Source organism: Osmerus eperlanus, chromosome 28 (assembly GCF_963692335.1).
Source record: "Osmerus eperlanus chromosome 28, fOsmEpe2.1, whole genome shotgun sequence".
Lineage (NCBI taxonomy): Eukaryota > Metazoa > Chordata > Actinopteri > Osmeriformes > Osmeridae > Osmerus > Osmerus eperlanus.
In genome coordinates this window covers 2,150,768-2,178,636 of record NC_085045.1, presented here as the reverse complement: position 1 = coordinate 2,178,636, position 27,869 = coordinate 2,150,768, and the positions used below count along the sequence as shown (strand labels likewise).

The 27,869-nt window shown below is 46.3% G+C and overlaps 5 protein-coding genes across 6 annotated transcripts; 3 read left to right on the top strand and 2 right to left on the bottom strand.

Annotated features, from left to right (window-relative positions):
• Nucleotides 1-167: 167 nt before the first annotated feature.
• On the top strand, nt 168-5,728 carry lrrc2 (leucine rich repeat containing 2). The gene is made up of 10 exons (XM_062454786.1): nt 168-305; nt 1,118-1,265; nt 1,835-1,956; nt 2,138-2,199; nt 2,371-2,527; nt 2,728-2,864; nt 3,634-3,779; nt 4,137-4,289; nt 4,442-4,560; nt 4,753-5,728. Exons 2-10 carry the CDS (start codon nt 1,123-1,125, stop codon nt 4,800-4,802), a joined length of 1,089 nt encoding a protein of 362 aa, XP_062310770.1. The 5' UTR covers nt 168-305; nt 1,118-1,122; the 3' UTR covers nt 4,803-5,728.
• mfsd14bb (major facilitator superfamily domain containing 14Bb) lies at nt 5,719-12,993 on the bottom strand. Its single transcript, XM_062454780.1, has 12 exons — nt 12,738-12,993; nt 12,185-12,277; nt 11,992-12,054; nt 11,365-11,492; nt 10,602-10,716; nt 9,778-9,996; nt 9,516-9,629; nt 9,275-9,346; nt 8,960-9,072; nt 8,758-8,855; nt 8,401-8,552; nt 5,719-8,115 (listed from the first exon to the last, which is right to left on the bottom strand). Exons 1-12 carry the CDS (start codon nt 12,765-12,767, stop codon nt 7,894-7,896), a joined length of 1,419 nt encoding a protein of 472 aa, XP_062310764.1. The 5' UTR covers nt 12,768-12,993; the 3' UTR covers nt 5,719-7,893.
• A 453-nt stretch (nt 12,994-13,446) lies between these two features.
• Nucleotides 13,447-18,700, top strand: spinb (spindlin b). Its single transcript, XM_062454791.1, has 6 exons — nt 13,447-13,553; nt 14,418-14,649; nt 15,135-15,183; nt 15,340-15,590; nt 15,818-16,051; nt 16,420-18,700. The coding sequence occupies exons 2-6, from the start codon at nt 14,598-14,600 to the stop codon at nt 16,617-16,619; spliced, it is 786 nt and encodes a 261-aa protein (XP_062310775.1). The 5' UTR covers nt 13,447-13,553; nt 14,418-14,597; the 3' UTR covers nt 16,620-18,700.
• Nucleotides 18,701-19,197: 497 nt separating this feature from the next.
• On the top strand, nt 19,198-22,130 carry mak16 (MAK16 homolog (S. cerevisiae)). Of its 2 annotated transcripts, XM_062454790.1 has the most exons (11): nt 19,198-19,413; nt 19,558-19,620; nt 19,939-19,988; nt 20,102-20,211; nt 20,359-20,423; nt 20,522-20,673; nt 20,791-20,845; nt 20,926-21,000; nt 21,097-21,204; nt 21,527-21,592; nt 21,698-22,130. In XM_062454790.1, the coding sequence occupies exons 2-11, from the start codon at nt 19,606-19,608 to the stop codon at nt 21,914-21,916; spliced, it is 915 nt and encodes a 304-aa protein (XP_062310774.1). In that variant the 5' UTR covers nt 19,198-19,413; nt 19,558-19,605; the 3' UTR covers nt 21,917-22,130. The 2 variants fall into 2 exon arrangements, with proteins under 2 accessions (XP_062310774.1, XP_062310772.1); XM_062454788.1 differs by lacking the exon at nt 19,198-19,413 and having other exon boundaries at nt 19,442-19,620.
• Nucleotides 22,131-25,791, bottom strand: tti2 (TELO2 interacting protein 2). Its single transcript, XM_062454778.1, has 8 exons — nt 25,609-25,791; nt 24,532-25,274; nt 24,141-24,327; nt 23,394-23,486; nt 23,078-23,262; nt 22,723-22,866; nt 22,464-22,620; nt 22,131-22,381 (listed from the first exon to the last, which is right to left on the bottom strand). Exons 2-8 carry the CDS (start codon nt 25,251-25,253, stop codon nt 22,301-22,303), a joined length of 1,569 nt encoding a protein of 522 aa, XP_062310762.1. The 5' UTR covers nt 25,254-25,274; nt 25,609-25,791; the 3' UTR covers nt 22,131-22,300.
• Nucleotides 25,792-27,869: the final 2,078 nt, after the last annotated feature.

Genomic DNA, 27,869 nt, shown 5'->3' with positions numbered 1-27,869 from the left:
ACACGACTACAGTAGTCATGTTAAGCCATATGATCTCACGTTCTGTGATTTATATTGGTACTCATGAGCAGGTCTACATGTGACCTTCCAGAGAATGACATGGGGGTCATATCTCCCTCCTAGAGGTAAAAATAGCAGTCTGGTCATTAGACTGTCAGACACTGAGTCACTGAGACGTGGCTTCATGTCACACTGAAGGTAAACAAGCTGCTGACGGAACACAAGGCTGTGGAACACACCAGAACCACGGAACCCACCAGAACCAGCAGACTGCGGCAAGCTGACTGAATACATTCGTTCCACAGGTAGGAGGAGGGAGGCATGGGTGTTTGTTCAACCCTTTTTGAAAACAAACTATTGTCTTTCAAACTGTAGTTACATTAAAGCAAGGGTTTTTTAAATAACTGAAGTAGAGGAAATAGGGGTAAACATGATTATAGCTTTCTGGAACGTTTATATTCCTGGATGTGGACATTATTCAAATCCAACTTGTTACAGAACGTCGGAAGTTGTCAGTTAGCGCTCACACTGGTTGCTTGTCCACAGATAATTATGCAAACCAAAGGTCTCCACTGACCTCACTGGGATCAACCTTAACACAGTAATAATGTGTCCAATCCAAATGATCTTAACAGTAAATTTTTACTAAACGATAGGGATTAGAAGAAAAGTCTTGTTTGTTTTCAGGTCTACACAGAGAAGCTGGACTCAGAGCACAGCACACTTCAAATGAGACTGTTGAAAGATAAACGCTTTAGTGATTGATGAGTTCTACATTTAGGCCACAGGCACCTTTGGCGTCAAATATGAATGTTACTAGGGCCCCAGCAAAGCTCTTGACCCAGTTAATCACAGTGAAGCAATATGGAGCAGAAGAAGATACTGGATACTGGAATAGTGAGACAACACGCATGGAGGATTGTGTTTGACCACAGTTTTGGGTAGATGTACTCGACTCTCAAAGGACTAAAGGAACCAACGTTTACGTTGTCTCCGATGTGTCTCTCCAGGAGTACGGCATTCTAACTTTTTGAAACTGTCCGTCTACCAACGTTTTTTTAATTAATATATATCTTTTTTTACATTTGTATTTTTCCCTGACTTTGCTTTCCTCCAGGCGAAATGACCACGAGGTTGGAGAAGAGAATGGACGTCCCAGTGCCTGACCTCTCACTGATCCGGGGTTTGTGGGAGGTCCGAGTGAAGAAGTACAAGCACAAACTGAGGACGGAGAAGGAGAGGGTGGAGAAGAGTGCTCTCGTTAAGTCAGTACACCGCAAACAGCATCCCAACACAACAATTAGGGGTTTAATAATAACATCTTCCTTTAGCAGAGACACTTTTATTCAAAGCAGGGGGAGTGTTCAACCCGCTACCTCTTGATATACAGTCAAATGCTCCATTGCTGATCTGAAATGATCCCTACATATCTGCCGTATCTGTATTGTAGCGAGTAGTCCCAGCTGTCGTGAATGTGCTCCACTGAGAACCACACGAATGGCTTTGGTCAGAGTAGACCACGTTCCTCACAGAGGTATCGAGTACCACACATTCTGATGTTACTCAGTCAGAGTTTAAGGTGGGTTGGACACAGCTGTCAGTTAGGCCATGATAAGAGCGAGAGGTGAAGACTTATTTAGGGGAGATGAATCAATGTGCATCCATCCTTCCACGGACATCACTGTCATATATGTGTGTGTGGGCCTATTGTATGTATCACATACTTCATGGAATGACAGAATGGGGTTCTGGAATTAGGTAACTGTTGGAAACACCCTCTTGTTAGTCTGTATGTCTAGACCCCATGTTTATTTGTGTGTGTGTGTGTGTATAGGATCAACAAGCAGTGGCAGTACCGTATCCACTGCAAGGCTCTTAAGTCCAGTGAGGTGACGGTGCTGCATCACAACCTGGATAGGACCCCTCTGCAGGACATCCAACCCTGCCAGGAAAAAGGCAGGGACAGCTTCCTGTGTGTGTGTGTGTGTCTGTTTCTGTCTCCGTTTCTCTCTGTCTCTCTCTCTCTCTCCGTTTCTCTCTCTCTATGTCAGCGTGCATCCCTTCCAGTTACCTAGTTTATTTGATAGATTCTAGATACAATGCACCGACCCCTTATCTGTTTCCCTGTTTCTGACAGATTCAGAGGCGCAGGATGAAGACAGCAGGTTCATCTTTGAGCTGGATGGAGACAAATGGACTGTAAATAAGGAAACAGCTTGACTATTTGAGGGGGGGGGGGGGGGAGGGGGGGTACAAAACGGTTTCTCTGTGTGTATATCTGTGAGTATTTGAAATAGATTAGATGAGCGTTATTGTTTTTTGTTGTTTGATTGTTTGTTTGTCGATTGTTGTGGATGTCCTCCATGGCAGAAGCTCCCTGACACCCTTGAGTGCATGACGTACCTGAGGGAGTGGCACATCCGAGGAACCAGGATCCAGCAGCTGCCGGAGTACATCATGGACTTCCAGGACCTCACCGTTCTGGAGATCCCCAAGAACGGACTCAGGAAGCTCCCTGTGGAGATAGGTACCTGTCCCCGCCTAGGATCGTGGTGTGTGGAAGGGTGCTATTGATTCTGTCATTCTCCTCCACATTAAGTATTTCCCCAAAACAAAGTTATTTGTCATTCGTTTGAATGAATTGTGGGACGACGAACACATCAAACTGATTTTGTTTTCCCCCCTAAACATTCTCTTTCTCTCTTTCCTCCCCTGGCTTTTGTTCAGGCAAGTTGACCCAGCTGAGGGAGCTGAACGTGAACTACAACAAGCTGAGCAGCGTGCCTCCCGAGCTGGGGGACTGTGAGAGCCTGGAGCGTCTGGAGCTCACAGGCAACCTCAGCCTCAGAGAGCTGCCCTTTGAGGTGAGGGGGGAGGTCAGAGAGCTGCCCTTGGAGGTGAGGGGGGAGGTCAGAGAGCTGCCCTTTGAGGTGAGGGGGGAGGTCAGAGAGCTGCCCTTGGAGGTGAGGGGGGAGGTCAGAGAGCTGCCCTTGGAGGTGAGGGGGGAGGTCAGAGAGCTGCCCTTTGAGGTGAGGGGGGAGGTCAGAGAGCTGCCCTTGGAGGTGAGGGGGGAGGTCAGAGAGTTGCCCTTGGAGGTGAGGGGGGAGGTCAGAGAGCTGCCCTTTGAGGTGAGGGGGGAGGTCAGAGAGCTGCCCTTGGAGGTGATGGGGGAGGTCAGAGAGCTGCCCTTGGAGGTGAGGGGGGAGGTCAGAGAGCTTCCCTTTGAGGTGAGGGGGGAGGTCAGAGAACTGCCCTTCGAAGTGAGGGGGGAGGTCAGAGAGCTGCCCTTCGAAGTGAGGGGGGAGGTCAGAGAGCTGCCCTTGGAGGTGAGGGGGGAGGTCAGAGAGCTTCCCTTTGAGGTGAGGGGGGAGGTCAGAGAGCTGCCCTTGGAGGTGAGGGGGGAGGTCAGAGAGCTGCCCTTCGAAGTGAGGGGGGAGGTCAGAGAGCTGCCCAGGTTTTCGACATGTACATGTAGCTACCGACCAAACTCTTAAAAGGTTCTTCTGATCTCACCTCAGTAGATGACGTGTGACTGGGAATCTGGCATTCAGCAAAACGAACATCCCTATCGTACCTATTTTTTGTTGTTGCTTATAATGGTGAACCGTAAGCATCTTGATGTCTGCCTCTCAGCTGAGCAGCCTGAAGAAGCTAAAGCACCTGGATCTAGCAGAGAACAAGTTTGCCAGCATCCCCATCTGTGCTCTTCGTATGGCCAGCCTGCAGCTGTTGGACCTGAGCAACAATCAGCTGACAGACCTGCCAGAGGATATGGACAGGTACAGCCAGCCGCGGACACACGTCCAGCACAGCTACCAGAGCAGTGAAGGGGACGTTTTCACTTGCCTCCCCACTTCCTGAACCAGCCTTAATGGATCTAAAACATGCAGGACAGGAGGTCCTAAGGACCAGGGTTTAGAAAGGCTGGCGTAAACCAGGGGTCTCCAGTCCTGTTCTGAGAGAGGGAAGCTGTAGGCTGTTGCTCCAACACTAATCTAGCACACCTGATTTTAATGATTAGCTGGATGGTGTGGAAAATCAGGTTAGTTAGAACTGTTACAGCAAAAACGTAGATGAAGGGAGCTCTCCCAGAAACAGGGTTGGAGAGCTCTGTCCTAAACAACTTGTCGTCCCAGGTTACAGGAGTTGGACACTCTGTTCGTCCACAAGAACAAGATGTCCTACCTACCACTGTCTCTGTCCAAACTCCACAACCTCAAGATGGTTGTTGTCAGTGCAGACGAGCTGAACAGCTACCCCTCCAAACTAACAGAATCCTCTGACATCAAGTAAGTGGTTAGATACATTGTTGACTCACCGCTGGAAAAGTCCATACTAATATCTTATCTCAACTGTTTACTGGGTTCACATACGCACTCACATGTTCCTATAAAGACTGGAAAAAATATTCAGCCGAGTTTTCTCCTGTGTCCTGCCCCAGGTTCATCCGTCTCTATGACAACCCTTTCCACAAGGTGAAAGGGGAGGAAGAGGCTGTCAGAAAGGAAGATCATGAGAAGGAGTTCATGCAGACATACATTAACTCCCTCCAGGACAGAGGTACTGGCAGATAAGGGCAATGATGGGCCTGACGGATCAGTAGGGATTCAGCCTGTATTATTGTGTTTGAAAGCACTCTATGATGAAACTATACTGTATGTATAGCTGATCCAGCACTCCTACAGTGTAGAGAACGTAAAAACGATTCAATGACACTTCTTTTTTAAACGTTTGAAACACTTTCCTCTGCAGAAACGGTTCCCTACTCCACCACCAAAGTTTCCATCTCTTGTCTGCTGTGATGGAAGGATGCCCGAGGCGAAGGAGAGAGCGGATGCAACGACGGAGGGATTAAGGGAGAGAAGGACGAATGGAGGACAGCACATCTCTCTGCCTAAATCCCACATCCGTGAGACAGACTGTGAGAGCTATGGAGGTAGAACTCTGTGGTGGGATTCTAGAACTGCACTTATGCGAAAAACCTCAATGATGGCCTCTTCATGGGTTTCTATAGTGATAGTGGAATCCAAGAACCCACACTCACTCACAATGGTGATGCATACAAAGAGGAATGTAAGAATGAGCATGGAGCCCTCACATGATTCCTTTCGCCACGCCTGAGAACGAATTTGATTTTTTGTACGTTTTGCTTCATTGCAGCCTCTACTATCTATTTTTGGACTGAAGGCATCAAATGCTTCGTAAAATGACAGTTGCTTTTGAAAGGGAGGCCTGTGGAACTTCTCTCCAGCTTTGAGTACCGCTCTGCTTGTTGTTCCTCGGATTTTGCTGAAAGTATAGGTTTAAAGCAGTTTAGGCTGGCTTCTCACTTGTGATTTGCCTCTCGACTATCCTTTGAGAGAAACGCTGTATGTACTTTCTATGGTGTTGTGCTGTGACCAAACTCTTGTTGCCCAGGTAGGCTTACTTTTCCGTATCGTCTCAAGAGGGTTTATTGGTGGAGAATTAGAAGCAGTTTATCACATCCTGTTCTCAGGAGTAGTAGACAATACCGTGAGCGACAGCTTTGTTATTGTGATTTGACTGTCCTCAGATTTAGCTGTGCGTAGGATGTGGTTTTAACACTGCTTGTCATGCCGTAAGATATGCCTACTTGTGCAATCGATATCATGCCAGCAAACAATATTTAATTATAAGATTGAATGGATTTTTAAAGAATGAAAGGCTTCTTGTGAATAAAGAGAATAAAGACAACAATTAAATTACATACATTTCTCTTTATTATTTATTAATACGGTTGATATTATTCAAAATTAAAGTTTAAAGATAAAAGGAATTACAAATGCACAACCCATATAGACATCATTCAACGTCATTTAAAAAAAGACATCAGTAACTGCTCAAAGTATTAACATGATAATTTTAGGCACACGTTTCATTAAAATTAAGGTGCAGTATTTAGCAATGAATGCATGTACACTGCAAGAGTCAAGTAGATGACTGTATGTATATTCTACGTGGATATCTATCAACTGCATAACTGATTTTTTATTTGTATTTTTTTACTTCCATTTATCGATTATAGCGGCTAAATAAAATAGCCTGGATCTTCAAACAGAGCAAGTGCTGCTTTATAAAAGTTTCAAAAGATTCTTGTCTACAGCTATAGAAGGTTTCATACTACAACCGGTGCAGTGATATGTTGTATGTTCGGGTCAAAACAGCTGACAGAAGGGGTACAGTACATCAATATCTCTATTATACAGTGAATACAGGACATCCATCTACTCTTACGGGTCAGCTACGATTGTATACAAAAATAGAGCTTGTATTCAGTTTCTGACATCAATTATCTCTTTAAGAAAGCATAATTGTAAGAAAAGAGAATTAAGTAAAAGCAATGAGATGGCGAGACCAGACAGAGGGCTGTTCCTGTCAGGTGTGGGCGCTGAGTCGAACCCACATCCCACAGACGAAACACACCAATACTAAACCCAGGTATTAAACCAGGTCTAATCGCTAGGGTCCTGTCAAATACCCAGGACGACAGTTGAATCCTAATGTGTCACATCGACACCATAAAACGCTGAGGGCTGTGTGTGTGTCCACCGTCATTTCAACACACACACCTCAGCTTTTAGAAAGTGTGGCCGATAACACTCAGAAGTACTGTAAGGAACAGTCACGTAAGTGGTCGTATAAACTGATTGGCATGTGCTAGCTGTTGTTGAAGCCAAATTTGGGGCATAGGTTTGCTTGTTGACCCGTTGTATGCAGAGATAAACATTTGAGGTAGCAGAAATACGCCAAAGGACCGTGGGCAGAAACTCAGTTTAAACTCAGACTTGGTTCAGCTTCTCATTCCTCCTCAGAGATAAGTGACCCATGCAGTGCATTTGTTTTCCTAACATGGAGTTCAGTTCATCTCCAGCATGGAGGAGAAAAGAGATTCTGAGCGACTGAGTTGATCCCAGCCAGTCAGGAGTTTGTGAAGATTGGGGGTTGGCTTGTTTGGAATGTTATGGTACTGGAGGCGTCACACATTCAGGTCACAAGAAGCGTCACTGTGCCAATTCAAAGGAACATCACACCAATTTAAATACAGCACCACAAAGATCAATGCCAATTCCAACAGTCTATTTGGCAATTCATAGCCCAAAACTGGCTTTTATATTGATGAAATGTTCCTTTACAGGGACTGACACAGCTGAAAGGCAGAAACGACTATGTAAAAATTAACAATGGCACAGAGATTTGCTAAAAATCAAATGCCTCACCTCTGTGAAAGCTGTTAAACTGTATAGTCAACTCAGCTTATAGACTTATCCTAACTACAACTATCCGTTTACGTAACAGGATTCATTGCACAGTAACTTAATTGACACAGGTCATGGTGTTCAAATTTCAAATAAAGCTATAATGAAAAGGATACTATTGGCCTTGGAGAGAAAAATCCTCGCTCAGTAAACACGTGAGTAACCAGCCAGGCCGGAGGCATCAATCTCTTTCAATCTACAAACATTGTCTTGGCAATCGCTTGACATTGGAGCACACAGACGCCCAGTACCACACCCACTCTTGGGATGTCTCCTCTCCCTCCCAGACCTCACTGTGATCGAGGGCCGGGGGTGTCATATGGATCGAGTTGTGATTGGGACCATTGAGTGACAGCCAAGTGCATAAAAAAATGATTCAAACTTCAAAACAACCACTTTTACTTTCTCTCTCTCTCCCCGCCTTTCTTTCTCTCTTGGTGTCTGTGATTGGAAGGATTCTAAACAATACAATTAAGTTGTCTCTGTAAAACGCAGAGCAGACAAGTCACCCTCCCTTGCCAGCTGCCTGTGATCTGCAAAGGCCGCAGAGTGGCGGGAGGGGGGCGGGACCTGCAGGTGGGCGAGGGGTGGTCTAATTGGAAGCCTTGAGTGCCCATCACATGCTGCTGTCTTGCAGGAGGGGCTCAATGTCCTCGTCGCTGGTGGGCGTGGCCAGGGGGGCGGAACCCTGTGGGTGAGGGGGGCCAGAGTGGTTCTTGCGGACCGAGCAGGTCTTGACGTCCAGGTTGTGGTGCTCGGGGATGAAGATGGCCACCAGCAGAGCCAGCAGCACGGCACACGCCCCGAACAGGAAGGGCGGGCCGGGGATGGCTGACTTCTGCAGACGACAAGCAGGTAATGCTTAGCTTTGATGTTGTGCGTGTGTGTGTGTGTCATGTTTGAAATAGTAACTGCACTTGAGATTGTGTGAAAGAGCGTGAGACGGCGAGAGAGATAGACCCAGAACAGTAGAGGTATTCAGTACTAATCTTCCTTTGGGCTAATTAAAACATCCTAATGTGACTATCATCATATTCTCCCTAACCCTAACCCAAACTCATATGATCGGAGAGAATTACACAAGATATTCAGTTGACACTGTGTGTGTGTGTGTGTCCAGTACCTCGATGGTGGCGCCCTGGCGAGCATCCCCCCCTCCCACAGGGTTCAGCTCGTTCAGCTCCACGTTGAAGAGGAAGAAGATGAAGCCGTAGAGAGCCGGGCCCAGGCCGTTACACAGGCCTCTGATGCCTGTGACCATGCCCTGCACCACGCCTGCAAACACACACCGTTTACAGCTGAGAAGGAGCGTGCAAGGACACACATGATCCTGATTTAGAGGTATAGAGCGATGGGGGAGGAGGAGAGGAGAAGGAGGTGAAGAGAGGAGGAGAAGGAGGTGAAGAGAGGAGGAGAAGGAGGTGAAGAGAGGAGGAGGTGAAGGAGGTGAGGAGAAAGAGGTGAAAAGAGGAGGAGTTACCCTGCTGCTCTGGGGATGCGCTGCGGGAGACGAGAGCACTGACCGCTGGGAAGGTGATGCTGGACATGGCTGCCACTGTGCCTGCAGCCCACATCATCCTGAAAACACACACACAAACAGTCACACACGCCTTAACATTTGACCTTGACCCACTTTCTCCTCCCTTGTCCCAGCATTACAGTAGACTAGAGCTGAGTCTTACCATGGTTCAGATCCAAACCCGTACCAGGCGAGCTGGAACAGCTGGAAGCCCAGGCCTAGCAGAACCGTGTTCTTGTTCCCAATGGTTCTCATCAGGATACTCAGGAACAGAGTCTGACAGGAAAACACAGAATGAGAACAATCCTACTACAGTAGGAACAATGACACCTTACTATCACTTTCAGTATGAGCAACAACCAAAGACAGACCATCATTCACAAATGTTTCTGGTGACTCATTCTTCTAGAAACATCAATGTAAATTTGACTCAGACAGCAGATTACTGAAGTAAAAGGACATGAAAACAGTACGATACCTGAGCCACAATAGACAGGATTCCCACCATGGCGATAAAGGCAGTGATGGCAGCTGGAGAAAAGTCAATGACCTGAGGGAGTTCAAAAAGGAAGTAAGCATCTCCCCAACAAACCCACCACACAACAGAATTACTTTTATTACTCTCAAACAGATATCACTTCTTTCAAATTAGACAGATGAGATTGTGTATATGCTTGGTGTGTGTGTATATGCTTGGTGTGTGTGTGTGGGTGCATCACCTGTCTCAAGTAGAGAAAGAAGCTGGAGTATTGTCCTGCCTCGGGCAGGTAGGACAGGAACACAGTAACACAGATCAGCAGCACTGTAGAGTCCTTCCCCACGCGCCGCAGAGACTGAGGGGAGAACACACACACAAGCACACACACACACACACCTGGTTAAGCACGGAGTGTCGCCGTCATTTAACCTGGGGTTATGGACACCATCAGTTAGCTGCTAAGGTCACTGCGAGCTATTCTAGGTTACGTAACAGTATCTCACAGCGAAGGGGTCGGCCTGCTCCCAGGAGATGGCCTTTCCCCATGTGCTCAGCCTCATCTTGTCCGGGAGCGACTCGGGGACGATGAAGAAGACAAAGGCGATGTCGGCCACGGCAATGATGGTGGCCAGCAGCACCACCAGGCTGTCGCCGTAGCTTGCCGACAGGTACGCCCCGATGGCCGGGCTCGTCACCAGGCTAGCCGCGAACGTCGCCGACACCTGCGGAGAGAGACATAGAGAGACAGACAGAGAGACAGAGAGAGAGGCAGAGAGACAGAGAGAGACAGACAAAGAGAGAGAGACAGAGATAGAGAGAGACAGACAGAGATAGAGACAGAGAGAGAGAGAGAGAGAGAGACGGGTGAGCACGTTAAGGCGGGTATGTAAACATTTGGACTTGTTTTGTGAAGGTTTGTTTCTGTCACAGGATTGGCTTAAGTCTTTATTAGTCCAGGAAGTTATTTTTAGTCCATTGAAGTAATGTTTAGTCCAGGAGCAGGATTAATCTGTGCTTCCCTGCAGTCTAATTCATTAGCACAGTATGTGTTGGTGAATGTGGAGGCCGTTATCAGGCCAGTATAAGAACTGGGTGAGTTGCAGCTGCAGGGTTTGCATTCACCAAGCGTCACAGAGTGGAGTACTGATCAAGGATGTCTGCGTATCCTTCCACTGAACCCCCTATGACCCTAAGTATCCTTCCACCCCCTCCTTTGAGATAAATACGGCTTTCTCATCTCTGGACCGTGACAGGGCATGGCCAGGGGGTGTGGCCCGTGGGGCATGGCCAGGGGGCATGGCCAGGGGGCGTGGCCAGGGGCTCTCACCAGTCCGTAGGCTGTGCTGCGTTCGTGCTCCTCTGTGATGTCAGCCACGTAGGCGAAGATCACCGAGAACGTGACGGAGAACACTCCGGAAACGGAGATCAGCGCGAAATACCACCTGCACGTCGGGGGGGGGGGGGGGGAAGACATAAATTAACATAGGGTGAACAACGTTTCACACTATAGGTACTACATCAGCACCGCATATTTCTATATAATAACTAAGAAAAACAATATCCATTGAACAAAACTGAGCTGAATAGAGACATCTGTGTTATGTCATTATAACTCTAAGCCATGTCTCCCCCTCTTTATAACTTCAAAACGATCACTTTGGTTCTGACTGAGAGGAATGGACACGTACCAGTCCAATCTGTGTGTGTATAATCATGAGAACCACATGCCCCTGATTCCCAGCCCTGTGTTTGCAGTGAGAAATCACTGACCGCACTGCAGCAGCCCCCCTCCCATGAGAAGCATGTGACTGCTCACAAAGAACACAATGTCTGCTTGCTGGTACATGCCGGCTTGGTTCGGCCTGCCTGCCTGCCTGTTTTCTGGGGCCAGAGCTGAATGTGGCTGGGGTGGCTCGTGGTTCATCTAGGGTTATGGTAAAGGTGATAACTCTATGGTTGTTGGCTGTGTGCTATTGTCTATACAAGCCTGGGAGCTAGATGTAGTAAACCAAAGACTAGGAGGCTTGTTTTGGTCTGGGGGGTCAGTAGGGTTAAAGGCTGGAGGTCAAGGGTCAAGGCCTGGGGCTCACCATGGGCTGATCCTCATGAGGGGGATGGGAGCGCAGGTGAAGAACACGGTCATCAGCAGGAAAGACTTCCTGCCCCACACATCCGACAGAGCACCAATCAGAGGGGCGCTCAGAAATGACAGCAGGCCCTGCGTGCATGCGATTACACACACACACACAATGTCACCAACGGTGACAACATATACAATATGACAACACATACAATATGACAACATCAACACTCATGTCAGTGAGCATTGAGAATTCAACTCAGTACTAGAACAAGCACCTGCAACAGTTTAAGATGTGTGGCATTTGTAAGAATTGCTTTTGTTTTTAGATTCAGAATTTGTTCATAATATCCAGTGCTATCTGGGCATAACCCGATTCAACTGACAATCACTATATGAGTCAGAGTTGTCAAGTTTACTCAATAGGCGGAAGCAGATGGCACTCTTCTACAGGGGAGTTTTCACATCTTATTATTGTACCAAGGCCGGAAGGTTTCACAACACAATTTCGTCAACCAACAAAACCATAGCAACACTTTTCAGAGATGAGAAAAACATGACGCTAACCTTGGCTCTTTATGTCACTAACTAACGGTTAAAACAGCCCCATTTATACATGACTAATCAAGTGTCTCACCTTCACGCCTTGAACCAGACCGTTCATCAAGAAGGTGTGCTGGGGAAAGGTTTCATGGAGAACCTGCTCAACAGACACGCACAAAAAAACACATGTCAGTTAGGCTTTAAATTGGTTTGACTACAAAAAAAGGCCAAGCTGATGCGTGCTTGGTGACAACTTGGCCCGATCCCCGTTCCCACTGTTTACTAACGGTCAGCATTGGTGTTGTCAACAGCCCCCACGCGAAGAACTCCAGGAAGATGACCACAACAGCATGGGTAACTTTAGCACGACTTGTGCTGTGCTGGTATCGGTCGGAACAGAAAGAGAAGTCAATATAAAAAGTTGTCGATGAAAGTACCAGTAGTAGTAGTAAATGAGTGAACAGAATCCGCCGAGTGTCTCGACTGGAATAAACTAGAACTGGAATGTTATTTTACTATTTAACTGGTTAGACTAACTAGTGTCGGCTTATTAGCTGTGTTTACTTGATCTGTCATCCGACCGTAAACAGATTGTTTAGTTTGGTCTTTGCTGTAGCGTTTGTAGCGCTTCGCTAGCTTGCTAGCTACAGTACATTAACGCCAGCGTTGTGGCAGACAAGGCTTTTCGCTCATATTTAGCCACGACGAAATATTCGGTTGTCAAACAATTAAACTATACGTTATTTAGCTAGCGCTCTGTCAAATATTACAACAATCATAAACGAGATTAGCAGCAAACCCTAGCTAGAACTACTGTATCTATTTGCTCACTCTACTTACTGAGGTCCCATCTCTTTTCCTGACCAACATGATGTCGTTGGCCTCACTCGGTATTTTTTCTAGGTTAATTTCACATCTTGATGACTCGTTATTTGCATGAAGTCCATTCTGAGAATATGTCCGAGATGTATCCGTTACTTCCAGTTTGTCTGATGTTAATACTATGGCAATGTCTATACGTTATTTCACCGATTGTCATGGACTGATAAACTGGGGGAGTTTTTTTCTGAAATTCCTCCTTTGATGTCCATCATGACATCCGTCTTCCGCCCGGCACCGCCTCCGTCACGCGCGCACCGGATATCACCAAACATCTGTTCTAGGTGCAGTTTTTTCCTTGGCTACTCAAACCGTCTGTGTAAAGACATGAACTACAGAACCGACCTCAGATCAGCCAAGATATTTGTGAATGGGTGGTTGCTCTCTTCTTTGTTGGCTTGTGTACATGGTTTTGAGAAGGTAACTGCGCCACCTATTGCTTTACAGTGCAAGCTACAATGCAGTTGATGTATCTAAACATTTCTTACGAAAAGCTTGGGTAAAATGAAAAAAATGTGAGTTCATTATTCTTGTAAATTTTCTATTCAAAGTGCATGAGCTCTTCTATGCCCCTGTTTAACGTGAAAGGGAAAGAAAACGTAGTCTGCGATAGATCCCACTATTTGGCAGGAAGATTTTTGCGTGTCGCTTTCTCACACAAAATACTGGATCTCTATTTGGTAGGCACAAGGATAGGGATAGGCGGGACTCGGTCGAAGAATTTGGGTTGTATGCAAACGGCGCAGAGGGGATCAATTTAGACATACTATTCGTCTGGTAAGCAACCGTGACACTGATCCTTCGATTGGTAAGACGCATGGACTCTTATTAGCTTTTATTTGCGCCGAGTTATGCATTTGCAGTGACAATTGCGTCTTAAAACGAGGTAGATGTTTGCATTTTGTTCATGTGAGACCGACCCACTGGATAGCTACCCTCCCCTCCTTCTTTGTTCGCTTGCGCCTTTTCGCACTGATGCGGGGTTTGTAAATACTTGGTGCAACATGGCTGACATTGAGGTTACCTGAGCAGATATCACCTATGTAACAATTATGGATCACATTGGCATTATTGGGATGAGGTTCACACGTGTTGGCGGTAAACAACCAGAACCTCCCCCTTTACGTTAACGGTATTCATTGTAAACAAAACGTCTATTTTGAGGTCACAATATTGGCATCTCAAGTTGTAGAACCAGTTTAATGTTGTTCAGCTTGTAAATGAAAGGTAAGTACGTATTTTACATAATAGTAATGGAATAAAACGATATTAGTGTAATTTATGAAAGACATTACCTGAAGATAATGAAGAAGCAACATTGAAGCATTGAATTTGTCTACGTTGTACTTAAGGCTATCCACGTCTATAACTGGCTAGTTGATCTCGTACATGGGCAAATCAAATATATTTGCCTTGTTATTGATAACCAATTGAAACAAGCTTAGTACAAACATTGATGTAAAACCTCTGTAGCCTCCAACATCATCCCAATATGCATCATCCCAGACTGTGAGCAATGCTTGTGCCTTGGGTTTTGCTATTCAGGACACACTGCCTCATAGTCAATCATATTATATTACTGCAGAGTGGCTTGTCTCTGATTTCAGTGCTGATGCTAATTTGCCATCTTTCTCTCCCCAGTGCCACAGGCCAGAGTAACCACAGTAGGGAGCTGCAGAGAGCACCCATCCTTCCAGGAGCCACAAGCTGCATGTGGGGGCCAGCCCTCCTTCTACGGTCCCCATCTCAGAGCTCCAGAGTAGTGTCCTCTGTACTGTCCTCCTCCCCCGGCAGCCTGGCTGCCCACCCACATGCACATGAATGAAGACCCCATTTGGGAAGACGCCAGGCCAGAGACCCAGAGCCGATGGGGGTAAGAGCCAGACAGACAGGCAGACAGTCAGCCAAACAAACAGACACAAGCCCTTTTTAAACAGATCCTGCCAGATCGCCTCTTTATGGCGGGGTTGTTTGTTTACACCGAACCAAACAAAGCCAGCTTCATGCGACACTGTGTGGAACCATGACGGCGTTCTGGAATCAGAGGCGTGACCTTGGTGTCTGGTGTGTGTAGTCTCTTCTTGCCAGCTCTCCCTTTTACCCAGACGTCAACGTGCTATGGAAAAGGCTTCAGACAGTCAGACAGACTCAGGTGTATAAGTAGGCTGAGACACACACTCATACACCGAGGCAAGATTGTTCTGTTACAGATCAGAATGTAGGCTATACATGTCTTCATAACTGTGCCACAAAGCTAAAAACTGTTTTTCATTACACACATGTTTGATGTTGAGGTGTTAATTATAATCTGCGGCCGTTTCTGGCACATTTTTAGACCCCCTGTGTCTGTTGTTTCAGGGCATTCGGGAGTTTCTGCAAATATGATGAAGAAAAAGAATTCCCACAAGTGAGTTGGTTATCTTCATGTTAGATAACTTTCAACGCCTTCTCAGATCATATGCCTCTATGCTCATTAATTACCTTGTCTAACATCAGTTAGACTCACAGACATAAATAGATCAAAATATAACATAATTTCTTTGGGCTCCCTCACCTTCCGTAGAAAACAAAAGACCAGTGTGGGCCCCAGCAAGCCGCTAGCCCAGCCCAGACGCAACATTGTGGGCTGCAGGATCCAGCACATATGGAAGGAAGGCAGCAAGTCATCCCAGTGGAAGGGCACCGTCCTGGACCAGGTCCCTGTCAACCCCTCCCTCTACCTGATCAAGTACGATGGATTCGACTGCATCTACGGCCTGGAGTTGCACACAGACGAGCGTGTGCAGGGGCTGGAGGTGCTGCCTGATCGAGTCGGTAGGTCTGGCAGGAAACCGGAGGACTTCACAAATGTCTGTCTCATTCTCTGGCTAAAGTCCACCTTGACATTCACATTCACATGGTCCATGTCTTGACTAGTTGACAACACATTTTGTCCCCAGCAAAAACCAAGTGACACGTCATTTCAAATCACGATCACACGAGTGCAAATCTTTGGTAGCTACAGCCACGCTCTTGTCTGAGTGGTCTTCCCTCTCCCCCAGCTCCGTCTCGCGTGGGCGATGCCATCTTGGCAGACACCATGATAGGCAAGGCCGTGGAGCACATGTTCGAGACAGAGGAGGGTCCGAAGGAGGAGTGGAGGGGCATGGTCCTGGCCCGAGCCCCCATCATGACCACCTGGTTCTACATCACCTACGAGAAGGACCCCGTCCTCTACATGTACCAGCTGCTTGACGACTACAAGGAGGGAGACCTCCGGATCATGCCTGACTCTAGTGAGCGTTACACACACACACACACACACACACACACACACACACACAGTACTGGGCTGACGTCTTAAGGCAGACAAGGGTTTTGTACATCAATATCGTCTTGTTTTTTTTGTCTTCTGTTTAAAAGTGAAATTTGGGAAAAATGTTTGTTTAGTCTTTGTTTTTATTTTTAATTGTGCCAAAGACTATTGCACAGTACTATAGTACTACTAATATATAGCTTTTCATAGTCTCCATCTTTCAGACTCTTTCATTCTTTCTTTTGTCTGCTGGCTTTCTTTCATTCTTTTCTCTCCTCTACTATGTTTGTTATTAACATTTCACATCGGTGAAAGTGCTTTCTCTAACGAGGATGTCTTCCGTCCTAGACGACTCTCCGCCAGCTGAACGGGAGCCGGGCGAAGTGGTGGATAGTCTGGTCGGCAAACAGGTGGAGTACGCCAAAGAGGATGGAGGCAAAAGGACTGGCATGGTCATTCACCAGGTGGAGGCCAAACCATCGGTGTACTTCATCAAGTTTGACGACGACTTTCATATTTACGTATATGACTTGGTAAAAACATCATAGGCCTCATCTGCAGTATCGTCGATCCATAGACTTTGACGAAGATCATGAAGATTTCTCTATGACAAGACAAAATGACCCCCCCTCTCCCTTCTCATACCATTATAAATGGACAATTCTTTGTGGCCCTGTGTTTCATGACACTATATTATTGTACATTACGGTTCCAACTTTACCCTTTGTTGATGAAGGAAAGGACATGCCTGCAGAATCCACCCATGTCTGTAAGCTTGTTCTTGGAATTGGAACAGTTTAAGGAGAGACTATGTTAGAGCGTTTGAGCTACTTGATAAATGGCCCGTCTATTCCGTTGGTTTGTAAGAAATGCCCCAATGACGTTGTCTCTCATTGAAGGTTAGTTTCCAAGACTAAAAGTATTTAAGCACTTCGGACTTTATGGGTTCACAGAATCCCTGTAAAAAGGGTTCACTCCAGGCCAACTGTTTCATAGAAGGTGTGAGTGGAACTACAGGTGTGGCCACAAAGTTTTGCAGTGTTCATTCGTCAGATATCGTGTTTCTTTTTTCTTTTCATGTTTTTTTTTTTTCGTTTCTTTTTCACAGCGACTTACTGTATTTCATAGCATTGTAGTTTTATGCATTTTGGAATGGCATATCTTTTGGCACATATAGTCTACTATTTTTTTATACTTTTGCTTTGATAGTACTCATGTTTTGTATAATCCTATTTTTAATATATATGTACTACCATATGCTACTCTAACCCTATTTAGAACCACAAGTATCTAGCCTAAAAGCTAATTGAAATTGACAATGAATAGTTATAAAACGGGCAACAGCAAATCTAGTGCGCATATATTCTGTTGATTTTTTTTTTTGTATTCATGTAACTTGCAGCTCACTGAACCAGATGGCATTGTTCCCATGCTCATCTCGCCTGTCCAAAGTTTCATGTGCCTGAAGTGTTGGTAGACATTTCCCTAACAAACCTTCCCTGTCAGGGGTTAAAGGTGTTGTTGGCATCCTGAGGGGCCATCCTGGATCATAGGGGTGGTAGAACCCTGTCCCCCTCTAGGGTGTACAGGCTTGGGCTGGAAAGGTTACTCGCCCCCCAACAGATTGTCTTTTCTGAGTTTCATTGATTTCAGCCTCGTCTCTCATCGAAGCAGACATGTACTCTGGCCTGATCCCAGACCTGTCTGACCTTTACCGTTTTCCTCTCGTCCACGTTACCTTTTCTGTTTCCTTCCACATGTTACCAGAAGACTTTTAAGAGGATATTCAGATTCAGTCGACTTTTAATCTTGGAATTCTGTTAGATGGGTGATGTTGTGATGTTTAAAGTGTTACCCGGTATTATTGAGATCTCTTGTCTGTGTCTGTGTCGTCCGTACCAGCAGTAAATTCTAGAGCTGCTAAAGGTTTAACCCTCCGCAACCGTCACTCTGAACGCACAAACACTCGCCCCTGCCTGCCCGGTGTGAGGACAGGTCGGAAATCAGATGCAGATCGCTGATCTACACGTACCAGGGTGGACCTCTATCTGAATGCTAGACTCCGGGTGCCCCTTCATTGATCGCCATGCTGTGGAGATCTGTGGTTGTGTGCCGGCGCTGGATCCAACCAGACGTCACCTTCGTACCTATACTGTCGTGCTGCACTGTGTGTAATGTCGATCAACTTATGAAAAGCAGCCTTGTTTTGCATGCGTGTAGTTCAGTGTAAAATTGATGTGAGTTGCATGTCGTTTTATTTTTTATTTTTTCTCAAGTTATTTGAGGTTAATAAGTGTCAGTTGTGTGGCTTTGGGTAAGTTGTTTTTGTACTGTGCATTACAAGAACAGATGTGCTGGGTGATGCTTAATGAGTGCCAACTCAAGTTGCCAGTGTTGTACAGCATTTTAAGGGTCACACAGTTCCAAATAAACAATTCTTTGTTTTTTCAGAAAGTTGAATATCTGCGTTTTCACAAAGAGACTTTCATACTTGATTAGGTGTGTGAGTGTGTGAGAGAGAGACTTACCCAGGCATAAAACATAGCTTTGCATCATATAATTATCCACAATCATCGTCTTAGTTTACGCCTTTTGAATTACAAAATTTCTCACACTGCAGTCCCCAGCTCAATAGGTGGCGATGTCGAAATAATTTTCTATGTGCAAGCGCATGTCCGTTTCAGTGATTGTCCCAGAATGCATCTGTGTGAATAAATTACAAAGCAACGTGTTTTTCTTTATTTTATGCCTAATTTCAAATAGATTATACTTTTACAGACCACTTCAGAGTAATACATATAATTACATTATTTCAGCATTTGTTTACTGTATTAAATATGTAATTTTTGGTGATTCTAACCAGTACATGGTTACCTATCACTTTCGTACTAATACTTTGCGCTACCTGACGTTGAGTTGATCCTTTCGAGTTCAATGCATATGATGAATGGGTTCTTCACGGTATATCTGTGACAGGTGTGACCTCCGTTACGCACCGCGCCTCAGCCCTTCTGAGCTTGACTTGTTCAAAATATAAATGAAATAACTTGTAAAAAATCATATTTAATAATTAGAAGTAGATAAATAATACATTGTTCTCGGAAGGTCATTTGTGAATTTGTTACGTACAGGAACGTTATTGTAACAGTTTATGCGGCACTTAAAAGAAGTCTGATAAAAACGCTATGGAAACCATTTTTAAAGGGATATTATTAGATACGACCATTTGGTTGGATTTCAACACCAGTAAACCACCAGATGGCAGTGGTAAAGCAGTACTTTTTTAGGTTATGGAATACGTAGGCCGCCGAACAGTAGGTGGCGATAATCAGAATTTCCGAGGTTGGTTGCAATGTTTCGTACCCTCATAAGAAATTGTGTCACGCAAAAAAGATGTCGGCTTCCTTGATGTCCATGTGGCTTCACTGACTCACAACCTAGAATAGATATTTCATTACAATTTACATTTGGATATTTTATCGACAGTTGAAACAGACGAGAAGCAGTCAACGACACGTTGAAAACGATTTGAAAATGCAGCACGACGACGTAAGTAACTCCAGTGGCGTATGCTGGACCAGTCGATTTCTCAGTTTGCTAGCTAGCGTAGCGATAGCCTACTAACATGTTCAACAGGGAATTAAAAGTCCCGTGTTTCGATGGTTGTCTCTCCGGTAGCTAATTTCGATATTCGTTTTCAGTTATTTTTTAATTGGGTCCATAAATATCACCTAGCAAACATCCATACCTACCAGCGGTAAAGTTAAGGGTTCGTCTGTATGCTAACCAGCTAGCCAAATGCATGGGGTATGTATGGTAAAACCTGACATCTAACTAGTTCTGACCTGAAATGTTTTGTTCCTATAGGTTATCTGGGACGTTATAGGTAACAAAGCGTTCTGCTCCTTCAAAGTAAAGTAAGTCAGATATGCGCGTTAAGGTTTCCAAGCAGCCATACATCCATGACGTTCACTTGTTTTGTCGTAGGCACCGAGGCTCTACTCTTATGATGTTAATGTGCTCTCACCAGGACAAAAACACAAAACTTCTGCAGGAATGAGTTCAACATAACAGGCCTGTGCAACCGGTCGTCCTGCCCATTAGCAAACAGCCAGTATGCAACCATCAGAGAGGAAAAGGGCAAGTTGTTTTCTAATGATATTAAACGTGTAGTTATGTTAGTCTGTCTTTTTATAACACATAGTCACTGCTGCCTCAGAGAATCTGGACATGGTGTCTAATAGAGCTTGATTAAAATGTAATTCTCAAACTACAATGTTTCCACAGGTCAGTGTTTCCTGTACATGAAGGTTATTGAAAGAGCAGCTTTTCCTGCCAGAATGTGGGAAAAGGTAATCCTGAGCAAAACCTTTTACAACAACACAGCAAAGGGTTGTGTTTTGGTACGCAGATAAATGATGTTTCCACCATTTGGTCGTGTCTCTCTCAGGTGAAGTTGAGTAAGAACTATGAGAAGGCCCTGGAGCAGATTGATGAAAACCTCATCTATTGGCCTCGCTTTATCAGACACAAGTGTAAACAACGTTTCACCAAGATCACTCAGTACCTCATCCGCATCCGCAAGCTAACCCTCAAACGACAGTAAGCAACCGTACCGCCCTCATCTGAACACAAGCTTGGCACCCTGAAGTTTATCTAAGTTAAATGTGCTGTTTGTCATCCTGACAATAACGCCAATGAATGTTTGTTTTTCCAAAGGAGGAAACTGGTTCCCCTCAGCAGAAAAGTGGAACGGAGAGAGAAAAGGAAAGAGGTAAGATTTTCGTCTGACTGTGTTTCTCATTCGTTTTATTTGTTAGTGCCTCAATAACTCATTTGTGCCTTGTCCTCCAGGAAAAAGCCTTGATAGCAGCCCAGCTGGACAATGCCATTGAGAAGGAACTGCTGGAGAGACTCAAGCAGGGAACAGTAAGTAGTTATTGTCCTCGACTACACAACTTGTGTGTTTGTGTTCCAAATAGCTTCTTTGTGTGTTAATCACATTGTTGTGTGTGTTTGTTACAGTATGGAGACATCTACAACTTCCCCATCCACGCGTTTGACAAGGCTCTGGAACAGCAGGATGCAGAGAGTGAGACTGATGAGGAGGAAGAGCAGGAAGAGGATGACGCGGTAAGGAAAGGAAAATGGCTTGTTACATTTACATTTTACATTTAGTCATTTAGCAGACGCTCTTATCCAGAGCGACTTACAGTAAGTACAGGGACATTCCCCCCGAGGCAAGTAGGGTGAAGTGCCTTGCCCAAGGACACAACGTCAGTTGGCATGACCGGGAATCGAACTGGCAACCTTCGGATTACTAGGCCGACTCCCTCACCGCTCAGCCACCTGACTCCCTGTTCACATGGAGGAGCCACTCTCCTTGCCAGCCTCAACAGGTTTTGGCTACTCTGTGGATCACAATTACTGTCTCTAATCATATTTTTGTATCCAGGATGTCGGGAAGAAAGAGTTTGTGGCTGAAGATGAAGTTGATGAGAGTGACATCAGTGATTTTGAGGTAAATGTGGTCTTTATCAATGTTAATATTTGCTATTGGCACTTTGTTAAAAAAAACAGATCAGAAATGGTCTTTTTCCTGTACTAAACTATTTGATTCATTTAGGACATGAACAACTTGAAGGGAAGCAGCGATGAGGACGACGAGGATGAGTCCAGTGATGAAGAGTCGTCAGAGCAAGAGATGGAGACCGAGGCCTCGGGATCGAAGGTCAAGTCTAAAGGCAAGGCGCCCCTGAAGGGTTCTTTGAGGAAGAAGAGGGCGTATGTGGAGATTGAATATGAGCACGAGACAGACCCAGTCCCCAAGAGCAAGCACACGTAGCTGGAACAACCTGCTGCTGGACTCTGTACCTCCCCCTGAGAAATGCTGGCCTGACAAGAGCGTGCATCTCAGAACTCTTTCCCCTGCATTTTCACCAGCAAAAAAGGACTTAGCTAAGGCTTTTTTTATTGGTTGAGTTTTTGTACAATGACTGTGCTGGTGTGAGATGAACGTTGTATGTAAGGATCTGAAATAAACATTCTAATAAGCAGAATGAGTCTTTTGTAAGCTTTATACACACACAGCACAATGTACAATACACAATACAATGTGCAGAACGTACAACATCTCCTTCAATGCATCCTGCTCCAGATCCAGCACAGGGTCTGATGGTAGTTCTGGCCCCCCTGTCTGGTATAGGAGGTGGTAGCTCATCCAGCAGTGTTAAAGTCTCTGGGATACCATCTGTAGGCAGCGAAGCACAGGAGGACTGGCACAGCCACTGTCCACATCCTGTAGAAGAGTCTGGAACAACAGAACACAACCATCAAGTTTGCTGTGAGATCTCCACATTTGAACGTAGCTGGAAAAGGTATGACACACACACCTGTACTTTTCCCTTGGTAGCGTGGTCCAGCAGTAGCAGGCAGCGCGAGGCTTTGTCCATCAGCTCCTGTCGGACAGCAGTAGACACGTCCTCTGACGACACGTCAACCAGTAACCTCAACAGGCTCCTCACCAGCACACTCAAACGACACGCTATCCTACAGACAGAATGATAATGATGTGCTGACAGAAGGGCCAGAAAAGGAAATTGAATCTGACCAGACACCCCTGTGTGGGTGCGTCTAGCTGTGACCCCTGACCTTGGCCAGGCTACAGTGATGGTCTTTTCCAGAGCATCCAGAATGGCGATCCGGCTCTGCTCCTCAGGACCATCACACACCTCCAGGTACCCGGTCACAACACGTTCCACACGTTTCAGGTGGCGCACCACCAAGACCCCCATCCTGTTAGGACACAGATACACACCGGCAACTAAGACTTCTGTAACTTCGAGGCCTTAAGTACCCAACTGATCATCTATATTGGAGGCTGTGCAGTTGCTCTGTGATGACAGAGCTCATAGTCAAAGTACAGCCTGGTTTACAATCAACCAGGGACCTAGATTTGCTTCCGACGATGTGAAGCACTGCGTGCAGACAGATACAAGCGTCCCACCTGTCTATGAAGAGTGGCAGGATGCCGGCGTAGACCCTGCGCAGAGGCAGCTTGTGTTCCACCTCCATGTGGGACAGGACCAGACGCAGCACCGTGTCGTACCGGTTGAGCCTCCGGGAGGCGACAGTGAGAGCAGGGGATTTCTCCAACACTGGCAGCAAATCCAGCAGGCATGGCAACACCACCTGAAACAGTAGGGCATTTCAGTACAGCATTAATCAAATATGTGAAAGAAAAACGGCTGTCTAAAGGCGGCATTGAAGCAAGCAATAGCTCACTACCTGTACGAGCTACAGTCGTGTGGATGTGGTTGTACCTGTATGAGAGGGGCTTCAGATGTGTACAGGTGGTTGAAAAGGGCGTGGTAGAGAACCTCAGCTCTGTTGTACTGGCGCAGTTCTGCAGCAGGCTGGTACCAGAGGGAAACATGTGCAAAAAACATACATACTGTCAGTATATAAAGAACCGCAGCCTTAGTTCAATGCATCTTCCTCTACATTAGGGGTCTTCAAGCCTGCTTCCTCAGGGGCCGCTGTCCTGCATGTTTGAGATGTTCACTGATCCAGCACACCTGATTCAAATGAATGGTGTGACATATTAATTAAACACCTGGACTCTATAAAGGGAGCTCATTTGTGTATGTCATGGTACTTAGTACTGAAGAAAGGCCTGAAACAGTGGTCTTTTCTTGATTATGGGCACAAATAAATTTACATTTCAATTGCTGAACTCAAGTTATTGCATTAAAAACGGTCATGTTTTGAATTTTGAGAACTAAATGTGGAGTTTAGCTTTCAGTGATCAAATAGTTTCATAATATTACGTTCAGTTTCAAGTTTATTGGAATTCAGTTCCAAACTAAAATTAACTTGATGAATTATGCTATTATGTTCAACAATACAACATCAAATGATGTGATTAGGACTGTTTAATGTCATTATTCAAGTTCAGCAATTCAAATGATCCAAATTCTTGTGACACATTTCTGCCCATACTCTGAAGATGGCCCTCCTCATTTCATCCTTCAGACCAAGGCCCTGTCTCACTCAGCCCCTCGCCTCACCACATGACGGAGGAGGTGGTGGAGGCAGCGGACCCCCAGCAGCTTGTTGTCGGAGGAGTAGTCGTCAGACATGAGGAGGGAGGGGGGGAAGAGCCTGTCCAGGTGGTCGGACACACAGCTGGCCTGCGTCTGGAGCAGCACCCAGGCAAACACGTACTTCAGAGCCTCGTTCCTCTTCCAGCTCTCCCTGGCAGAGACGGACGACAACACACAGGTCACAGAGAGAAAGAAGTCACTGGCACAAGGGAAATACAAGCACTCATAGATGAACGCTTCCTAGTCTCGTATTTAGACCTATCTAGCCTTCCCCTACAAGCGCACCATTAGTACGTTGCTTTGGATAAAGGCGTCTGCTAATTGAATTCAATGGATATGTAAGTGATGAACTCACTTTGTCAGGTGTGGCTGCATCAAGTCCAGGATCCCACCCAGGACCCCAGGCGGCTGCTCTGAGGCTGGGCCTGACCCCCCCAGTAGCTGAGCAGGGTTCTCCCAGCCCCCGACACGGAGCAGAGTCTTTACCAGGGAGGAGGCCTCAGTCCTGGAGCCCTGGCTGCTCCAGGCTGCTTCCTGCAGGTGGGTCACTGCCAGCACACAACACTGGGGAGCCAGGAGGGGCAGGAGGATCAGCCCAGGAGCAGGGGTGGTGAGATGGGGGCAAGAGGAGCCACGCTGGGCATCTCTCTGGTCACCCAGCCTGTCTAGCAGTGCCGAGAGCAGGGAGCAGACAGCTGTGGCTCTGGGCGGGACGTCCTGATAGGAGCTGGCTGGGAGCGAACCGCTGTCACACTCACACAGAGGAAGAGCAGCGTGCTGCGCCAGGCATAAGATCAGGTCTGCATAGCTTCTCCTCAGGTCGGTCCCTTGATTGCAGCAGCAGTCTAGGAACAGCCAGTGGGGGTCCGCGTGTCTGACGACCTGCTCCATGGTGTTGAGGAGAGGGACAGTCTGGTCAGAGTGGAGCCCAGGGGTCTGGAGACTGTCCTGGAGCCCGCGTAGGACATCGGCAATAGGGGGATGAGCAGGTAAAACATCGGGATCTCCTGGAGAATGCACCTCCGCCTCAGGAACCCTAGCTATTTGGAGGTCTTGCAGGACACGGGGCAAGTCCATGTTTAAATGGTAGCTTGCTACCTGTTGTTGCAGAGTTCAAACACAGCGCAAGTTAGGAGGAGATGTACACACGTGGCCCGGACCGCACCTCTTTCACAACAATATTGGACCAGGATTGTTTCCGCTCAGAACGTAGCATTCAGCCCCAGCCTTAAATGAGATAGGGTGAACCGAAATTGTATACTAGCTGTTCTCAGACTTTGTGCATGTTAAGCTAACTTAACCATTCCAGATAGATCAAATAATTGAATAACTGGGCCCCATTTAATTATTACAGCTTGCTAGCTGGATAAACCACTGCATTGTCAAATTCAGGTTTGCTGAAAGTAGTATGGGTACTTGGATTGTTACTTACCACTGCGTTGATATTACCCAATTATTTATTATAATACGTTATAAGAAAACGTTTTGAATAAAAACATCCCGATGAATGTCTTAACTTAGAGAAGAGTGAATCCTATGGTGAATTTAAGATGTATTCAACCTAGCTTTTCTCCAGCAAGGCTAAACGTTTAGCCTCAAGAAGGAATCTCATTTCCGGTTGGGGTTCAACTTTTCAGAATAAAGGTCCTAAAACAATCTGTATTTTTTTTTATGTCAGTTCACTTTGACCAAAATGTTACGACCACAATCCAGTTAGGATGGCAGTCAGACTAGACTAAGGTTAGACCAGGGCAGTGTTTAAACACCCTCTATGGAAGTGGACTGGTGTCACCTAGCCAGTCCTGTCAGGTGAGGGATTAGGGCAGGGGGGTCGGGGGTAAAGGCAGGGGTCAGGACCAAGGTCATGCATGCCTGTGGGAAGATATTAGTCACCCTATACACATCATGTGTGTGATTGATATACATCACTTGTCTGTACTTCCTAGAAAACAATGAATGTTAATTAAATGGTATTATGTTGTTCATTATTTTCTTCCCTGACAGATCAGACGCTGCAGTCAACTGTGGGTGGGGAATCGATGTAGATGTTTCAAATCTTCCGGGAGGGGGGGGGCGGAGCAGGGGTGGGTCTGATCAAAGGAAAAGAAGAATTGCTTAGTTAACTTCCTCTTTCTCCCTCCCTCCAGTCTCCAGCGATGTACCACATTCAGATGCTCCACATGGCGGTGAACCAGTCTAAACCCTACTGACCAGGTGATGAGAATACTCCCTCCCTCTCTCTCTCTCTCTCTCTCTCTCTCTCTCTCTCTCTCTCTCTCTCTCTCTCTCTCTCTCTCTCTCTCTCTCTCTCTCTCTCTCTCTCTCTCTGAGCTTCTCTCTCTCTCTCTCTCTCTCTCTCTCACTCTCACTCTCCCTATCCCCCTCTACTTCTGTCTTTCTCCCTCTTTCCTCCATTCTCTCTCTTCCTGCCTCCCCATCTCTCTCTATCTCTCTCCCCTCATCTCTCTCCATCTCTCCCTCTCTCTCTCACCATCTCTCCCTCTCTCTAACCATCTCTCTCATACTACCAGTCAGTCATTCCCTGGCATCTTTGTTGTAGTTTTAAAGGCCTGTGTTTCTCTCTCTGTGCACTCCACTGTGAACTACAGTACCCAACATGCCTCAGCAAAGGTCAGACCAGCATCACCCCCAGGGCATGCCCACCATGATGCACCCGGCACTACCAGTCCCAGGTACACACCCACACACGCTGCCTCTTTTATGGGGGCAGCCACCCGGCCAGCAGCCACCCGTCCCCCCAGCAGCAGATGTACTCCGCCCTGGCCCCCACCCTCCATGACCCCGGGGCCCAACCCCCAGTCCCCACAGGCCAACTTCCCCAAGGCGCAGCAGGTGCAGCACGGGTACAACCAGACACACATGGCCCACGTGTAGCAGGTGAGCCGGGACATGCTTACGAGACACACATACACACCCTTCATTTTGTAGGCCAAAAGGAGAAGTCTACAGCTGACAAGTACTGCCAGGGTACTGTGATATGTGATATGTCTCATATGTGTGATATCAACACCCATATTGTCAGTTTTTTCGGCTCTACTACGACTCTGTCGACTCTACAAGGGCTTTATTAGTGGGGTTCGCGTCCGATCGCGTACTGTAAAATTTAATCTTTCACTACATTTTTTGCAATTACTACTAATCAAATCTACAGAAATGTTTGTAAAAAGTCCCTGTTGTTGGCTTCCTGGACTGGATACCCTCTTGGATTATTGTTGGGAACCACCGGGGGGGGAGATTGCCCCCCCCGATGGTTCCCAACATATTCCCAACATATGAGTTCAATTAAAACTCACATGTGGGTGGGGATTGGACTAGCCATGTCACAACGCCCATCTAGCCAATGACTCATAATTAACAACCACTAACCCCCTCTGGCAATAACAGACCCTTTCTCCGGGTGTTCTCCAAGTGCCTCTTCTAATTTGTGCTTTAAAATTTGACATGCATTTCAATGCCAATCTTTGCTTTAAAATCTGGCACTGGGAATCAAACCTTGAACCTTTCAGTTTCAAGGGAGCTTCTCTCCTCACTGAGCCATTGGGACTGTTAAATTATTGTCACTCCTCTTGGGTACTTCAACGGAAGACTTGCACATTGAGTAACTCAATTAAAACTTACATGTAGGTGGCGATCAATGGTAGGCAACTCAAAGCCGACCAAGAAGGGTTAGGG

What these genes read in the sequence shown, in the direction of transcription:
- lrrc2 (XM_062454786.1), top strand. Translation starts at nt 1,123, where the DNA reads ATGACCACGAGGTTGGAGAAGAGAATGGACGTCCCAGTGCCTGACCTC. An exon ending in TGGATGGAGACAAATGGACT is followed by an intron (nt 2,200 to 2,370) that starts GTAAATAAGGAA and finishes CCTCCATGGCAG; the next exon opens with AAGCTCCCTGACACCCTTGA. An exon ending in GAAGCTCCCTGTGGAGATAG is followed by an intron (nt 2,528 to 2,727) that starts GTACCTGTCCCC and finishes GCTTTTGTTCAG; the next exon opens with GCAAGTTGACCCAGCTGAGG.
- mfsd14bb (XM_062454780.1), bottom strand. Translation starts at nt 12,767, where the DNA reads ATGTTGGTCAGGAAAAGAGATGGGACCTCA. An exon ending in GGAAAAGAGATGGGACCTCA is followed by an intron (nt 12,278 to 12,737) that starts GTAAGTAGAGTG and finishes GACCGATACCAG; the next exon opens with CACAGCACAAGTCGTGCTAA. An exon ending in TCTTTCTCTACTTGAGACAG is followed by an intron (nt 9,347 to 9,515) that starts GTGATGCACCCA and finishes GAACTCCCTCAG; the next exon opens with GTCATTGACTTTTCTCCAGC.
- spinb (XM_062454791.1), top strand. Translation starts at nt 14,598, where the DNA reads ATGAAGACCCCATTTGGGAAGACGCCAGGCCAGAGACCCAGAGCCGAT. An exon ending in GAGACCCAGAGCCGATGGGG is followed by an intron (nt 14,650 to 15,134) that starts GTAAGAGCCAGA and finishes CTGTTGTTTCAG; the next exon opens with GGCATTCGGGAGTTTCTGCA. An exon ending in GGTGCTGCCTGATCGAGTCG is followed by an intron (nt 15,591 to 15,817) that starts GTAGGTCTGGCA and finishes CCTCTCCCCCAG; the next exon opens with CTCCGTCTCGCGTGGGCGAT.
- mak16 (XM_062454790.1), top strand. An exon ending in GGAGAGAGAAAAGGAAAGAG is followed by an intron (nt 20,846 to 20,925) that starts GTAAGATTTTCG and finishes CTTGTCCTCCAG; the next exon opens with GAAAAAGCCTTGATAGCAGC. An exon ending in AGCAGGAAGAGGATGACGCG is followed by an intron (nt 21,205 to 21,526) that starts GTAAGGAAAGGA and finishes TTTTGTATCCAG; the next exon opens with GATGTCGGGAAGAAAGAGTT.
- tti2 (XM_062454778.1), bottom strand. Translation starts at nt 25,253, where the DNA reads ATGGACTTGCCCCGTGTCCTGCAAGACCTCCAAATAGCTAGGGTTCCT. An exon ending in ACCACCTCCTCCGTCATGTG is followed by an intron (nt 23,487 to 24,140) that starts GTGAGGCGAGGG and finishes CTCTGGTACCAG; the next exon opens with CCTGCTGCAGAACTGCGCCA. An exon ending in ATCACTGTAGCCTGGCCAAG is followed by an intron (nt 22,621 to 22,722) that starts GTCAGGGGTCAC and finishes TTCTGTCTGTAG; the next exon opens with GATAGCGTGTCGTTTGAGTG.